This window comes from Oncorhynchus nerka, linkage group LG24 (assembly GCF_034236695.1).
Source record: "Oncorhynchus nerka isolate Pitt River linkage group LG24, Oner_Uvic_2.0, whole genome shotgun sequence".
Taxonomy (NCBI): domain Eukaryota; kingdom Metazoa; phylum Chordata; class Actinopteri; order Salmoniformes; family Salmonidae; genus Oncorhynchus; species Oncorhynchus nerka.
In genome coordinates, this window is record NC_088419.1 from 58,579,295 (window position 1) to 58,596,893 (window position 17,599).

A 17,599-nucleotide genomic window follows, 5' to 3' on the forward strand; every position below is an offset into this window, starting at 1 on the left:
TATATGGACAGTTTTGAGAAATATTGAATGTAATGCATTAGGGTGTCTTTCATTTCTCTGAAGCCAATGACTCAGTCCTGATTCACAGACCGAAAGACAGAATGTGAAGTAGTAAAACACGTGTTCACCATTACCACCCTGGTCTTACGAATCAAAGGTGAACATCAGACACAGCCTCATAGAAACATTAACACAGGTGACCAGAAAGACTTCACTGGAACAGCTCTACCAACACTCCCCTCTGCCGTTGTTTCCGACATAATGATGCAAAAACTAAAGCCCTTTTTAATCTGTCCCATGTGTCTGCAAACAGTCCAGTCTCAGGTGTCACAAAAGTCCACCTCCCATGTCACTTTACTGGAGTTACTTTCTTACTGATGATTTGACCTGGGAGAACTCCTCACCATCTTCAAGAGCTGGGACAACAAAGGTGTTTGACTTGACACTTTCCAGTTGACACTTTCCATGATGCAATAAAACCTACAGTTCGCAGGCTTAATGACACTAATGGCTGTCTAGGAACCATGATTAGGAGAACAATTCTACGTTAAGAAATTATAAAAGGGAGATGGTGCAAAGCCTCTCTCGTTTATTTTAAATAGTTATCAATGATTGTGGCCCCACCCCTCTCCTTTCAACCCCCCAGATGCAAGCCCTGCCCAGGATAAAATGCAGGACAAGCCCAAGCCTCCCATTCTACACAGGAGAAAGGACTGGCTGCACAGGGAGAGTGAGGACATTCATTTACTGCTTCATTGCATTATACAGGCAGACAGACCTGACGCACACTCACTGACTGCCTCTCTCGCTCGCTCACTCACAAGCTGCTGCCTCTGTCTCTCTCTCTCCCTCATACACACACTGTCTCTCAACCCTCTCCCTCCCTCTCACTCTCTCACTCACATATACACAGGCACACACACACACACTCTAACTCTGTCTCACTCGTTCTTTCACTCTCTCCTCTTTCTCTCTCTCTCTCTCGCTCTCTCTCACACACACACACACACACACACACACACACACACACACACACACACACACACACACACACACACACACACACACTCTTTCTGTGACTCTCTCTCCCTATCACACTCTCACACACACTTACACACTTACACATTCACTCTCTCTCCTCATTCAACTCATTCTCAGCCACGGGTCAGCAGCACAGACAAGCACCTTATTCCAGTCCAGCTGGAGAGAGGAGCATCGCAAGGTGCACACATTGCAAGACAGGACACTGACTGACTGCAGCCGTAAAAGAAGGACGCAAGCCAAGGAACAGAACAAGCTTTCGGAGAACAAGGAAACAACAAAAAAGAACAGATTTCTTTTGGCAATGGATTTACAAAGTTAATTGATTTCCGGTGAATGAAAGCTGAAATACAAAGAAGAGGAGATCATCATCAGACACACAAGTTAAGAAACAAACTCATCTGGGAAAGAGGACTGGTTGGAAGCCCAGGTTCCTCTCTGCTCTGCTGTTTGGAAGCCCAGGCTCCTCTCTGCTCTGATCCTCAGTGACAGGGTCTGCTGCTCCCTCGATCATCACCCCTTCCCACCCTCAGAGAGGGACGACTCACCTGGACCACACAGCCCGGGTCTCCAGCCAGCCAGCATGCATACTGCCTGTGCAATGTGCACCTTGGGAGTCTGACCCACCATGTGCAGATGGATGCCACCCGTCGTTAGTCTCCGTCCTGACCTCGCTGCCATTGGCACTGCCCACGCTGGGCTTCCGCCCTTACCCAGTGCTGCATCCCTTCGCTTGGCGTTCCTCACCCTGTTCCTGGTGGCTGGCACAGCTCTGGGGGGCTGCCCGCTCGGGGTAGGGCATGAACCCCTCCAAGTACTGGCGAGAGGCATCAACTGCTCATGGACACTGGAGCGGCACACACGCAGTTACAATCACCTAGAGGGCGACGTCCGACTACGGCGGCTCTACTCCGCCAACAAGTTCTTTCTCTGTATCGACAAAACAGGCAAGGTGGACGGCACCAGACGGAAAAACTACGCTGAAAGTGAGTAAGCTGACACTATCTCCCCTTTCTATCTTTCCTATGTGACGGAGAAGAGATGGGGTGCCTATGGTCTTTTATGGTGGTGTAAACTCTCTGATCTTACTACTTTTATAGCGGTTCATAGGAGTTTCACTGGCTTGTATCAGCCTTCTGCGCCTATTTGTGCCGTATTTGGAGCGGTAGACGTTGCTAGGTAAACTGGTAAGCCTCCTCATGGGAACCCCGGCACTGTGTTTACAGCAAGGCAGACTTGAGGAAAGACATTGTGCATCAGTTGGTCGTGCAAACTGGGCTTGGGAAAACGCTTCAATCTCACAGGGGCTTAACATGTCAAAACTGTGTTGAAAGTCCTCTAGTTGCAAGGGGCAGATGTACCCACAAACCATTTCTGTCACAGTTTACATGGGCACAGCTATTTTCCATTTTTCACAGTTTTCTCACCAAGTTTGTTTAGCGCTCGTTAAGGGGATAGTCGGGATCATTTGGAGCCTTTGTGATTTAAACTGTTAAGTACAGACCCAGAATCAATCTAACCCAGATCCCGTGTGTGTGAAAACTTCAGATCAGACCAGAGAACTGGCTTCACATCTGTGTACAGCAGGTGTACTGGGCTCGCCAACACTGTTTAATTTATTGTAGACAGTCAGAGAATTTCCACATACCCATGCAGCGTGATAAATCTCCTAACACATACCTACAGTATCATCAAGGATCTTCCAAAAATGCCTTAAACAGATCAGATCTCATCACCTGCTACCATCTCATCTCAGTATGTTCAGTTGTCCTAGTTTTTCCAGATTGGACAGCACTGTATCTCATGTTAGTAATAAGGACACTTGAGAGGAGGGACGTGCACTGGTGTCACTCACTCCACGATCTCAATCAATGGTGTCTTTCAGACCTTTGACCAGGTCAGACAAGTTGTCGCTGGTCATGAACTGACTTCCCAGTGGCCACTGGACAGCCTTGAGACGTTTACACCTTTGACGATTATATTTATCCATTTGGTCGTTAATGCCTTTTTATGCCAGTGGGTGAGTCAGGTTTTTTCCATGCTACAGAGGTAACAGCAGGGACTGCCCAGTCAGTCTGCCACTGTGTACAGGCTTATAACCGTCTGGTGACATTTGTTAACTAGACTACTCATCTGGCAGACAGTTTTATACCTCACACACACGCCAACATAAATTCACATTGACTTGAATTATCACAATTCAAAATTGTGTCGGTGTTCATTTCCCTCAAATGGGGATTCACATTTTCATATTGGTGGTTTAGATGTCAGATATATTCATTAAATGTAACTATCTATGTTTGACACTTTAAAGGGAGGTGGAACTTCCTGATTTGGCCTCGTTTGGGTCATTAAGAAATGTTAACGGCCCTGACTCAATTCAAATGTGAGTTGGTTTCAGCGTGTGGTTTGATGTGGGTGTCTCGTGTGTGTTCACAGGTGGAAAGAGTTAGCCAAATCTTCTGCCAATTAGCTTCAGCTGGCTGGTGTGGAAGGTAGCAAAGTTGGTTTGACTTTAGATAGCCTATCTTCGGGCTAGTTAGGGACCGTCAATAAATTACACAATGTAAATAAGACAATATTTTCATTTTGCACACCTTTTAGTTCTCTCATTAAATTCTTTCAATATTTGTATGCAAATTTCTACCATTTAAATGTTGTTTGAGCTTTTTAAGTTATTGAAATTTGGAGCAAGTGGAATTTTAACATATTGTCCTATGTATATTTTGTAATTTACCGATGCTCCCTAACTAGCCCCATAGGGATATCTAAAGTTAACCCAAATTTACCATAGGCATTACGACCGGGTCGGGTGCAGCTGCACGCCAAATTGATGATTACTTGTGTGCTGCCAGTTGTGGGCATGTGGGCAGGGTGAAACCAACCCAACCTTAATTTACGATGTGATGCAGCCATGACTACAAAACTCACTTTTGCTGAGTCAAGCACGTGATTTTCCTGTGTTTTATATATATTTCCACACTATGAGGTTGGAACAATACTGTGAAAATTATGATAATGCCCTTTTAGTGTAATAGCTGTTTGAAAAGACTGCCAGAAATGTCAGCCTGTTTTGGTGGGATTGAGTTTTGGCCTTTCATGGTGACATCAACATGTAGTAAATTAGTTAATAGGCCAATAAGAGTTCCAAACCTCTCTGCCAATCAATCAAATCAAATTGTATTCATCACATGCTTCGTCAACAATAGGTGTTGACTAACAGTGAAATGCTTACAATAAGAGCTCATTTTCAGTTTTCCCCTCCGCACTCAGACCACTCCCAGAAAGTCCTAGCAAAAATCTTGCTTGAGCAATTGGCCTTTGCAAAGAAGCCATTTGTATTTATTTTTGACCAATTTAATTGAAAACAATCACAGTAAGGTACTTAATTGTTACCCAGAAATGATTTGATACTGAGATAAAAATGTCTGCATTGGACCTTTAAATTCATTGGCCGCAGCAGTAGAAATGTTGAATTGGCATGGCAAGGGAAATTAATAAGAGGATTGTAGCTAGCTGAAACTTTTTCATGCTCCCTTAGAAAGCAGGAAAAGTGATGCATCTGGATTGGAAGATTTGTGGCTTTCCATGATCTTGTCAGAAGTGGTTAGTCGGTTGTACAGAGTGGTTCCCCATGAAAATGTGCTGCCCCCAAATGCAATGCTGTCTTTAACCACAATCCTCTCATTTCCTGCCCTGGAAAGAAAGATTCTCTATGAACACTACAGCACAGTGAGGGTGTGTACCTGCCTGTACACATACAGCAGCACCCTGCCAAACCAGTGGTCATTCAGGCTTTGCCTTGAAATTAGTTCAAGGGACCGTGTGGTCGTGATGTGGTCATACCTCACAATGAGACAATCTGGTTCGGTCTATTCTGAGGTCTAGTTTTGGTTCTGTGTCACCACAGGCCATTGCGTAAAGGCTTTTTCAATTCGACTTAAACCCTCTTTACCTAGAGAATTCCTTGATACTGATACGGTCACTGTGCTATAGATTGGAGAGGGACAACTGGGAGGAAGCTCTGCATTTGTAATGAACTTCCATTGACACAGATACAAGAGTGCAGCCGCAGTACAACTGTCCCGGTGTAAAGAGAGTACATTATCTTTAAGTGGCTTGGCTGGCAGAGTAGATTTTTGTGTTCAGTTGATTTTCTCAAGTGTCTAATACAAGATGAAGAAAACAGCAATTACTTTATTATCCAAACATAAATCTCACTTTCTGTGAGCACATCACACATGAGCACACGCACGCAAGCACACACACACAAACTTACACATTCACACCACTCACCCACAGCAGACTCCTTGGTCCTTCCCACACGATTTAATGTTGCTGGTGTGAGTGGGGAAGCACAGCTCAGCAGAGCCCTGAATACTGTCCAGTGCGAGGCCCCTCCTTGTCCTCTGTGTTGCCCTTACGGTCTGTCAACATGGCTACATTTGCCCCGACAGCCATGCTACGCCCTCGCCCCACTCAGTTTTTCCAGACCATGCTTCCAACCTCTCAGGTGCAGAAACAGTCGGAATTAGTCAACAGGCACTCTGCTAATTGAGGTCGGAAAATGTTGTATCAATCCCAGTGGACCAGAGTATGGAACAGCTGAGGCAAGAAGCTGGGACTAAGAGAGATGGAAGAGACTGAGACAGGGAGATGGAAGGGACTGAGAGAGAGAGATGGAAGGGACTGAGACAGAGAGATGGAAGGGACTGAGAGAGAGAGATGGAAGGGACTGAGAGAGAGAGATGGAAGGGACTGAGAGAGAGAGATGGAAGGGACTGAGAGAGAGAGATGGATGGGACTGAGAGAGAGAGATGGAAGGGACTGAGACAGAGAGATGGAAGGGACTGAGACAGAGAGATGGAAGGGACTGAGACAGAGAGATGGAAGGGACTGAGAGAGAGAGATGGAAGGGACTGAGACAGAGAGATGGAAGGGACTGAGAGAGAGAGATGGAAGGGACTGAGACAGAGAGACGGAAGTTACTGAGACAGAGACGGAAGGGACTGAGACAGAGAGACGGAAGGGACTGAGAGAGAGAGACGGAAGGGACTGAGACAGAAAGACGGAAGGGACTGAGACAGAGAGACAGAAGGGACTGAGACAGAGAGACGGAAGGGACTGAGACAGAGAGACGGAAGGGACTGAGACAGAGAGACGGAAGGGACTGAGACAGAGAGACAGAAGGGACTGAGAAAGAAAGACGGAAGGCACTGAGACAGAGAGACGGAAGGGACTGAGACAGAGAGACGGAAGGGACTGAGACAGAAAGACGGAAGGGACTGAGACAGAGAGACGGAAGGGACTGAGACAGAGAGACAGAAGGGACTGAGACAGAGAGATGGAAGGGACTGAGACAGAGATGGAAGGGACTGAGACAGAGAGACGGAAGGGACTGAGAGAGAGAGATGGAAGGGACTGAGACAGAGAGATGGAAGGGACTGAGACAGAGAGATGGAAGGGACTGAGAGAGAGAGATGGAAGGGACTGAGAGAGAGATGGAAGGGACTGAGACAGAGAGATGGAAGGGACTGAGAGAGAGAGATGGAAGGGACTGAGAGAGAGAGATGGAAGGGACTGAGACAGAGAGATGGAAGGGACTGAGAGAGAGAGATGGAAGGGACTGAGAGAGAGAGATGGAAGGGACTGACAGAGAGAGAGATGGAAGGGACTGAGAGAGAGAGATGGAAGGGACTGAGAGAGATGGAAGGGACTGAGAGAGAGAGATGGAAGGGACTGAGACAGAGAGATGCAAGGGACTGAGAGAGAGAGATGGAAGGGACTGAGAGAGAGAGATGGAAGGGACTGAGAGAGAGAGATGGAAGGGACTGAGACAGAGAGAGGGAAGGTGGGGTTGAAGAGAGCAGGTAGCACAGTCTGAGACCAAAAGGTGAGCAAAGGAGTGATAGTCCAAAATCTAAATGTTTGGGATATCTGAATTAATTTCACTGTGTATGAGACCCAGATAGATGCTGATTCGTGTTCTCATATTTGTGTTTAGATACAATATGATACCACCACTGTACAGTGATGTTCTTAGAGTTCAGTGGAATATTATACTGAATGACTAAATGATCTGTGGTATATTGAAATGTAACACTTCTTGTACTGGTCTGGACACGATTTGTGGCCAGATATCAATTGCATAATTTTGCTAATCCACTCCAAGTTGCAGTTCTGTCTGAAAAAGCATCCTGTTCTGTCCTGCTGATTTTGAACACACAGGTCAGATATCAATACCTGAAACGTGTTATTGTTGCAGTCAGACCAAATCCCCACAGCTCTTTAAAGTATTTGTTAATCAAATCACCTAAATATCCATCAGCCGTGATAAAGTGCCTGGCAAACCAATGGAAGATAGCTTGCAAAAACCACACGGGCTAAGTAGGCCTTCATTTGTGTGTCACCAAGGGGCTAAAAATAGCTTGTTGAAATAATAATGAGAGGAGAGAGTTTTCGTTTTGACTGATTGGGGTTCAACATGTTTTTCTTTTTAGCCAATGGTGGAGGTACAATGATCGAAAAGAAAAACAAATCAATGTATTTACAAAAGCTCTGAAAGTCGACACGAATCATATCCTGTCCAAGGTCATGGGTCATAACTTACGAATTAAGCAGAGCACAACAGCTGTTGAGGTCAGACCGACCTCCACACGATAAACCCCAACAGCCAATCACTGCGTAATGAGACCAATAAAATCACAACACAATGTTTGATGTTCCTCAGCCAGCCTTAGTCCAGTTCAAAATACATATTGGATCATTATGCTTGGCCAACCTCGTTTTCATACTTTTCCCTTTTTTCTCATGTCAGGTCAGCATGAAATATAGTTGGCAGGCGTGCCAATGTATGAGCCATGTTCACATCTCACTTGAAAAGGACACACTGTTGAAATGAAGGGTGTGTGTGGCTAAGGGCATCAAACAGTTGAGCAGCCTCCAGGCTATGACACCGCGTTTAACCTGAGGAAATAAGGTAATGTGACAAGTATAATCAGAGAAGTCACATTAAAATATGTCTGCTTCGCTATGTGTCAGTTTGCTGTTTTAACGTTCTTCATCTGTGCAGTTTACACTGGGAGGAGGTGTGTCCTGTTTACCACATTTCCCTTCAGCTTAGCTTTGCAACATCTTGCTGTTTGATGTGCGACTTTCCTCTGCAATGAGTTCATGAGTATTTGACTTGGACTGGGCCCATAGGAAGAAAATCTTCCACCCCTCTAGAATATGTTGTGGAAAGGATTTAAACCCATTTGAGAGAGGGGAAACTGTCACTCACTGGCCAGAGAAGGACTAGGTTGAACTTGAATTGGGTAGGATAAATGATTTTACAGGCAACTAGCTGCTTGTAAATACCTTACAAATTGGCCTCAGCAATGTCCACGTTATGATATTTATTGTTTAGTCCCTAAAATACGAGTTTATTTCTGTTTATTGTAGCTAGAACTTGCTAACAGTTCGTTTTAAGGGTTCCTATTACAGTGTAATTACATGTGTGATTACACTGTAACAAGTATTGTAGTTCATTGTAATGACTGTAATAACAACATGTAACTGGCAGTAATTGCAGTCTAATTACAGGTGTAACAACAAATGCTTGTTACCATGCTTGATACAAATGGGCACGTGTCCACCATTTGTTTCGTTTCTTCTCAGCTGTATCTGATTCAGTACCAACTGTCACAAAATTTGAATCTCTCGTGGACAGAAGCGCTAGGTGTCCAAGGTTGGAAAGGTTGGTGGCTCAATAGGCTCTAATTACCTACCCATGAATACGCACTGTTCAACAAATTCTCCACTCAATGTTGTCACTAGCAGCTGCACCCCAAAAGTGTATAATCTGGGTGAATTTGGTTGAGTTGACAAAAACAGATCAGATATAGGTCAACCTCACTGACTGGGGTCTACCATACAAATGTCATCCCAGATTGTAATTTCAAAAATGACTTATAATTAATGTGTTGTTGCCCATTATGACAACCTGAACCTCCTTGCCGTCCAAGTGGGAGGATAAACCCACTAGTACACCACAGAGTACATGTACTATTGTAAGTCGCTCTGGATAAGAGCGTCTGCTAAATGACTTAAATGTAAATGTACTATCTGAATAATTACAATGTAATTAAACAAGATTTAGCTAGTTTAAAATGAGGTGTATCTTTAGGGCTACTTATTGTAATTGTAATTATTGTGTACCTACATAGTACGTCACCTATGTACATAGTTACCCATGAACAATTACCATATACTTATTTACTACTCATTACCCAGTGAAAACAAACTAAATATGAGCATCTAATTTAGTCAACTTAATTGCAACATTTAAAAATAACTTACATTTCTTACAAAATAATGAGGATTTATATTGTTGTATTAATAATTTGATTAATTAGAATAAACAAAGATATAAGCCAACTCAATAACATGAAATAACGATTTTAATAGTGGTGACTCAAATCTACAGCCTATAGTATGGTGTGTAGCCTAGCTAGCTAATTCAGAAAAAACAGGATGGTCTTTTTCCCCTTTTCAAATGGTAGGTAGCATTAACTAAACCACATGTAACATATGGATTTGCATTAGTATATGCATCAAAAGTCCCAAAGCAAAGCTACACCTCACTTTTCTATTTTTGGAGTTATTACATAAAACCGATCAGAATTCTGAATAATGCTGAAGTAATGCTGAAAAATGTTATGTGGGGTGTGATGTTATATGGAGGACCCGGCAAGCCAGCCTCTTCCCTATAATGTAAACTCCAACAAAAATAACGTCAAGTGTTTAACTTCAAATTAAACCAAATCATTTTCATTCATAACTACTGGTTTTAATTTAATTTTCAGCCAATTTACAAGCAAAAAGTATTTTAATTTATTGTTACAAATCAGCTTGCAAGGTTGCTAGCAAACTAGCCAGTCAATGTTTGCCCTAATAGCCTGCTTATTTATGTTAGCACTATATGAGTCAGCCAGGCTGTACAGGTTTTCCTCCTCCTCTTCTGAGGAGTAGTGAGAAGGATCGGAGGACCAATGCGCAGCGTGGTAAGTGTCCATATCGTTTAATGAAACATAAACTGAACACTCAATGAATACAAAACAATAAACGTGAACAAAACCGAAACAGTACTGTGTGGCGAACAAACACAGACACGAAAACAATCACCCACAAAACAACAGTGAAACCCAGGCTACCTAAGTATGATTCTCAATCAGAGACAACTAACGACACCTGCCTCTGATTGAGAACCATACTAGGCCGAACACAGAAAACCAATCTAGAAACACAAAACATAGAATGCCCACCCAACTCACGCCCTGACCAACTAAAACAAACAAATAACACAAGAACTAGGGTCAGAATGTGACAGTACCCCCCCCCCCCCGGAATCTGCTCCACCATAGTCTTAGTCCGCCTCTGTGGCCTCCTAGGAACGGCGACCCTTGCCGCTGACCCTGACCTGGGAACCCTAATAAATAGGCCCACAGGACTGAGGGACACCCCTGGACTTGACAAATTCCTCCGGACTGAGGGGCAGCTCAGGACTGAGGGGTAGCTCAGGACTGAGGGGTAGCTCAGGACTGAGGGGTAGCTCAGGACTGAGAGGTAGCTCAGGACTGAGGGGTAGCTCAGGACTAAGGGGTAGCTCAGGACTGAGAGGTAGCTCAGGCTGGTTGACGGATCTGGCAGTTCCTGGCTGGTTGATGGCTCTGGCAGCTCTTGGCTGACTGACGGCTCTGGCAGCTCCTGGCTGGCTGACGGCTCTGGCAGCTCCTGGCTGGCGGCTCTGGCGGCTCCTGGCTGACCGACGGCTCTGGCGGCTCCTTGCTGACTGGCGGCTCTGGCGGCTCCATGCTGACTGGCGGCTCATGACAGACTGGCGGCTCTGGCGGCTCATGACAGACTGGCAGCTCTGGCGGCTCTAGCAGCTCTGGACAGGCGGGAGACTCTAGCAGCTCTGGACAGGCGGGAGACTCTAGCAGCTCTGGACAGGCGGGAGACTCTAGCAGCTCTGGACAGACGGGAGACTCTAGAAGCTCTGGACAGGCGGGAGACTCTATCAGTTCTGGACAGGCGGGAGACTCTAGCAGCTCTGGACAGGCGGGAGACTCTAGCAGCTCTGGACAGGTGGGAGACTCTAGCAGCTCTGGACAGGCGGGAGACTCTAGCAGCTCTGGACAGGCGGGAGACTCTAGCAGCTCTGGAGAGACGGGAGACTCTAGCAGCTCTGGAGAGACGGGAGAATCTGGCGGTGCTGGAGAGGAGGAAAGCTCTAGCAGCGCTGAACAGGCGGGAGTAGCTGTTGCCAAAGGACGCAGAGACAGCCTGATGCGGGGGGCTGCCACCGGAGGGCTGGTGTGTGGAGGTGGCACTGGATGGACCGGACCTTGAAGGCGTACTGGAGATCTTGAGAGCAGGGCTGGCACCAACCGCCCTGGCTGGATCTTCACCCTAGCCCGGCAGATGTGGGGAGCTGGGATGTAGCCCCCGGGCTAAGCACGCGTACTGGGGACACCGTGCGTTCCACCGCATAACACGGTGCCTGACTAGTACAACGCCCGCCACGGTTAGCCCAGCTAGGAGCACTATAGCGCTGAGCTGGCACAGGACGTGCAGGGCTAGGAAGGTGCACAGGAGGCCTGGTGCGTGAGGCTGGCACAGTCTTCACCAGACGACTAGCACGCACCTCAGGACGAGTATGGAGAGCTGACCCAGGGGCCATCAAATCCCGACACACTCCGTCGGGCGAATGCCGTGCCTCATGCACCAACACAGCACCTCCCTCATAAATCTCTCCTCCAATTTCCCCATTAACTCCTTCACCGTCTCTGCTTCACTCACCTCCAACACCGGCTCTGGTTCCATCCTTGGCTCCTCACGGGAAACAGGGGGAGTTGGCTCTGACTCCTGACTCTGCCACACTCTCCCTGTGCCACCACCCCAATACATTTTTGGGGCTGCCTCTCGGGCTTCCAGCCGCGCTGCCGTGCCAGCTCCTCGTAATGCCGCCTCTCTGCTTTCGCTGCCTCAAGCTCTGCTTTGGGGTGGCGATATTCCCCTGGCTCTGCCCAGGGTCCTTTTCCGTCCAACTCGTCCTCCCACGTCCAGGAGTCTTGTGTCTTCGGCCGCTGTTACTGCTGCCCGTTACCACGCCGCTTGGTCTTTGGTTGGTGGGTGATTCGTGTAAAGGTTTTCCTCCTCCTCTTCTGAGGAGGAGTAGCGAGAAGGATCGGAGGACCAATGCGCAGCGTGGTAAGTGTCCATATCGTTTAATAAAACATAAACTGAACACTCAATGAATACAAAACAATAAATGTGAACAAAACCGAAACAGTACCGTGTGGCGAACAAACACAGACACGGAAACAATCACCCACAAAACAACAGTGAAACCCAGGCTACCTAAGTATGATTCTCAATCAGAGACAACTAACGACACCTGCCTCTGATTGAGAACCATATTAGGCCGAACACAGAAAACCAACCTAGAAACACAAAACATAGAATGCCCACCCAACTCACGTCCTGACCAACTAAAACAAACAAATAACACAAGAACTAGGGTCAAAACGTGACACAGGCGCTATCAGCACCTAGATTACAGCTAAATTAAAGTAAACCAACATTTTGGAAATACATAACGCCATCTAATCAGTTATCAAAAAATGTTAACTACTGGTATATACAATTATCTTAATCAGCAAGCCAGCCAGCTAAAGTTAGCTATTTTAGCCTGCTAGCTAGCTTAGCCAGCTAACTAGCCTAGCTAGCCAACCCCCACGGTGGACATAGGTAACTAGTAAGCAAGAGAACAACACCAACTAGTCTAGCACAGGTAAGAACCCACAGAACTTACTGATAGACAGATGAGTTAGCTACCAAAGAAAAGCCAAGAAGTGAGGCACTTCAGAGGTAGAGGCATTTTTACCGGCCGAGGGAGAGTCAATTAATTGAATAGCAATATAGTAAGGTAAATCCAAATAGAATTTAAGCGGTTTATCTCTATCACGGCTGACACTCACAATGTACCGGTAGGTTGGTAGGAAACAGAGGATGCAGGCTTCACATTCACGCTCAGCACAGCACCTGGTTTCAGTCGGTGCCTCATTCTAAATCTTGCCTTCCACTGGTTGTAGCCATCAAAGTCCTTCGGGATGAAATGAGCACCGCATACAGTAGACGTGCCGTGCCCACTGTTCCCTTACTCCAATCCGCTCGCTTCAACCAGACAAACTGGTCCCATTTCAATGCTAGCTTCTCATTTTTGGGACACAAATTAGTCGAAACCCCTTTCCTTGTGGGTATTACTGCACCCAGCAATAACACACCTCCTTGGTATATTTCACTATTTAAAAAGCCATTGGGTCTGAATTGAAAACGAACATTAGCTGTGGACAACGGAAAACTACTACAACTCACTCACTCGCTAGCTTGACTACCACTACCAAATGCACAGGAGAAGAGGAAATGCAGTTTTTCACATGAATTTATATGCTTTCTTCTTCGTCTTTGAATGTAATTACATGCTAGCATGGCTAGTAGCTAACGTTAGCCAGCCAACAGTGAATTGTGAGTAATTCTGAAGATATCTGAAAACAAGTTGAAGAATATTTTTTTTAAATAAAAAATGTAAAACTATTTTTATAGTTATTGTCCCAGCCTGTATTAGATAGAAAGTCACGGCCCTGCCTGTGGGGTAAACAGCCTAGGTTGCCCCATTGACTCACACCTAAAACTTGACATTTTTCAAAAACATTTTTATTGTTGTCTGCTTGTTTTAGTCAATTACAAAAAACTACATGTCTACAAAGAAAAGTACATGTCTAACGATTAGTTATAAATATTGCCTGCTCCTGAGCGTTCTCACTACTTAGAAAAACCTAATATTAAAGAGCTTCCCTCATGTCCCTTTCCATGACTGTGCTACCAGCCATGTGAGTGAGTGCTAGCTAGCTACCAAACGGAGACCTACAACACAAACAAAAAGACTATACAGCTACAAATAGTGAGTGAAGTTGGAAACGGCCTACGCTAAACAAGTTAAATGTGATACATCTCACAGACACACGTTAGCTAACTAGCTAGCTACAACACATAGGTATAGTTATTCCAAGACTAATATGAGTCATCAAGCCAGTCATTCCTTTTCTCTCCTTTATCATCATTAAAATATGTCTCCAGTTTTGATCCTAATGAGAGGCATTGTGGCTAGCTAGACTAGTTATCTACTGTAGCTATAATGTCAGACTACAGTACATTTTAGGTATAGCAAACACAGCTAGCTAGCTAGCTAAACATAGCTAGCTTGGCTTGTAGTGGTACTAATGGTTCCTGTCAGTCTGTAGTCTTTACAAAGCCAGGGGAAATGAGACAACCTAGATATCCGACAATGTCCTGGCATATAGGAACATCGTTGAGACATGTCCAATGGCTCTTTTGAACAAGGACAACTATATCTACTCACTGCTAGCATGATCACGCAATCATCGAAACACAAAGGCCAGAATAATAATAAACAGCAGGTTCAATCAACCAATGACGTCACTGATTGAACTTTCCCAGGGCGAAAACAAAGAAATACAGCTATAATGCATAAGCCTGTATCAAATAAACAACTAAGTTACTAAGTCTTTGACCACACTACGTTGTGAGTAAAAACTAATGCTAACTATCCTTTAACATTACAAGTAACAATGGAAATTGACAACATCTGTGTCTTCATCTGTTTCTTTTTGTAAGCATTTTCCCATCCTGGAGTCTTTCGAGACCTTGTAGCAATCTGTGGTAAAGAAGAAAACTGTATGACAATTTAGCAAAGACACTACAATTAGCCTACTAGCCCTACCGTTCTCCAATCTATGATCACTATCATTTCTATAGACGGGTTGATTATTTACCAACAAAAATGACAAGCGCACAACCATGGGGCAAAACAGATAGGTTGACTTAGATTGTTGACAACATGTAAGCTATATGTCGTCTCCAATGTTTATTGAAAACATAAATACATTTGTACAATAACTACTTGTTGTCTCTCAAATACATGGTTACAGTTGTTGGTTAGCTAGCTAAATGTCCTTGCTAAATGTCCTTGCTTTTGAAAGAAAAGCACATTTTTTGTCCATTAAAAATAACATAAAATTGATCAGAAATACAGTGTAGACATTGATAATGTTGTAAATGACTATTGTAGCTGGAAACGGCTGATTTTTAATGGAATATCTACATAGGCATACAGAGGCCTATTATCAGCAACCATCACTCCTGTGTTCCAATGGCACATTCTATTAGCTAATCCAAGTTTATCATTTCAAAAGACTAATTGATCATTAGAAAACCCTTTTGCAATTATGTTAGCACAGCTGAAAACTGTTGTCCTGATTAAAGAAGCAATAAAACTGGCCTTCTTTAGACTAGCTGACTATCTGGAGCATCAGCATTTGTGGGTTCGATTACAGGCTCAAAATGGCCAGAAACAAAGTCCTTTCTTCTGAAAATCAGCAGTCTATTCGTGTTCTGAGAAATGAAGGCTATTCCATGCGAGAAATTGCCAAGAAACTGAAGATCTGGTACAACGCTGGGTACTACTTCCTTCACAGAACAGCACAAACTGGTTCCAACCAGAATAGAAAGAGGAGTGGGAGGCCCCGGTCCACAACTGAGCAAAAGGACAACTACATTAGAGTGTCTAGTTTGAGAAACAAACACCTCACAAGTCCTCAACTAGCAGCTTTATTAAATAGTACCCACAAAACACCAGTGTCAACGTCAACAGTGAAGATGTGACTCCGGGATGCTGGCCTTCTAGGCAGAGTTGCAAAGAAAAAGCCATATCTCAGACTAGCCAATTCATTTTTTTTTTAAATGGGTAAAATAACACAGACACTGGACAGAGAAACTCTGCCTGGGAGGCCAGCATCCCAGTCGCATCCCAGTCGCATCCTGGAGTTACATCCCAGAGTCGCATCCCGGAGTCGCATCCCGGAGTTACATCCCAGAGTCGCATCCCAGAGTCGCATCCTGGAGTTACATCCCGGAGTCGCATCCCGGAGTTCTATCATTTAGCCCAACATGATGAAAATGTATGAGTGGGACATATTGACTAAAAACATGACAAATGGAGAAAAACATTTCTCAATGCAGAGAACACCGGAAGAAGAATTATAATTGAATTACCATAGTGAATTATTGTTATGTTTGTTTATGTCTCAATTAATCCCATAAGGGATGGGTTGCCAGTTGGCAATTTGACACAAAAACACCATTTCCTTCATTCATTCAAAAAATGTCATTCATTCATTCATTCATTCATTCATGTTGTTAGTATAGTGTAACTATTAATTATCACAATTAATTACAATACTTGTTACAGTGTAATTACATATATATTTATCCTTTAATAAGGACACCTTAAAATGAAGTTGCAGTAAACCTGACCTATCGTTGGTGTACACTTGTAGTGTGGACACCTGAGTATTTAAATGTGATTCAGTCTGTCACCTTTTCCTTATTGATGATGTTCCTGATACTGGAACAAGGACAAGAAGCTCAACCATTAACTGAGAAAGTTATATTATGTCTTAAATATTATGTCTAACTCCTCCTCATGACTCACCATCAATGCTAAGTCAGAGTGACTGCCTCAACAGCATGGAGTAAAAGCTAAGAAGGGAAGCACCTGGCTAAAGTAAGGACAGGCTGTTTTGAATAGGGAGAGGGCACACATGTTAATGAGGGTGTGAGAGGGCTGGGTTGTGCTCTGCTTAGTATTGTGGTGGACATTTAATAGGTGAGCTAGAGGCTTTCCCATTGCTCATTAGACCTTATGCAAGGTTTCCTCTAAAGCGTCCGAGGGGCTTCAGAGAGAATCATGGTGCGAACAGGAGGGGAAAATTCCACGAATCCTGCCACTTTAATCCTTCCGAATAAGGACTGTGGCCCTGGCCTGAGTCGGAAACGATGAAAATCGATCTCTTGCCAGCTGTTCCTGGCATTGAGAGGCAAAAAGCGAAATAAAACACACGCACACACACACACACGCACGCACGCACGCACACACACACACGCACACACACTCAGACACCCTGGGAATGTTGCGGAAAATGTGTGGCAGTGTGGCACTCTAATTAGTCTAACCTCAATGGCTTCTAACACCGGAGTTTGATATCATGAATGGCCAACTTAAAAAAAAAAAAATACAAATACCAGCTAACAACCACAGTCTGATCCTTTCTGTTCTTAACTGGGTTCATCAATGGGTTTATTGAGTCTGACTTTGGCTCCAAGAATCCACTCCTTTTTACATCTTACCACTTTGTACATCCTGTGGATTTGAAAGAGTAGAAAAAGGAGACAATACCATTGCCAATAAGGAACCCTCTTTCAAAGACTTGAGCTAATTATGTTAGGAGAGTGGCCATTTGCATGACTGTTTTAATGACATGAGGAATTAGAGCTTCACACATTATCTATAGACTTTGGAGAGAGCTAATTGTGGAGAACTGAAACAATTACAGAGTTTGATAGCCTAGATGGTAATATGTATATTATGTTGTTA

The 17,599-nt window shown here is 44.5% G+C and overlaps 1 protein-coding gene across 1 annotated transcript in view; it reads left to right on the forward strand.

Annotated features, from left to right (window-relative positions):
• Nucleotides 1-722: 722 nt before the first annotated feature.
• Nucleotides 723-17,599, forward strand: part of LOC115107390 (fibroblast growth factor 10-like) — a 43,245-nt gene continuing 26,368 nt past the window's right edge. The window contains exon 1 of the mRNA XM_029630790.2: nt 723-2,027. Within this exon, the coding sequence (XP_029486650.1) occupies nt 1,670-2,027 (358 nt within the window). The 5' untranslated portion in view covers nt 723-1,669. The remainder of the gene's footprint in view (nt 2,028-17,599) is intronic.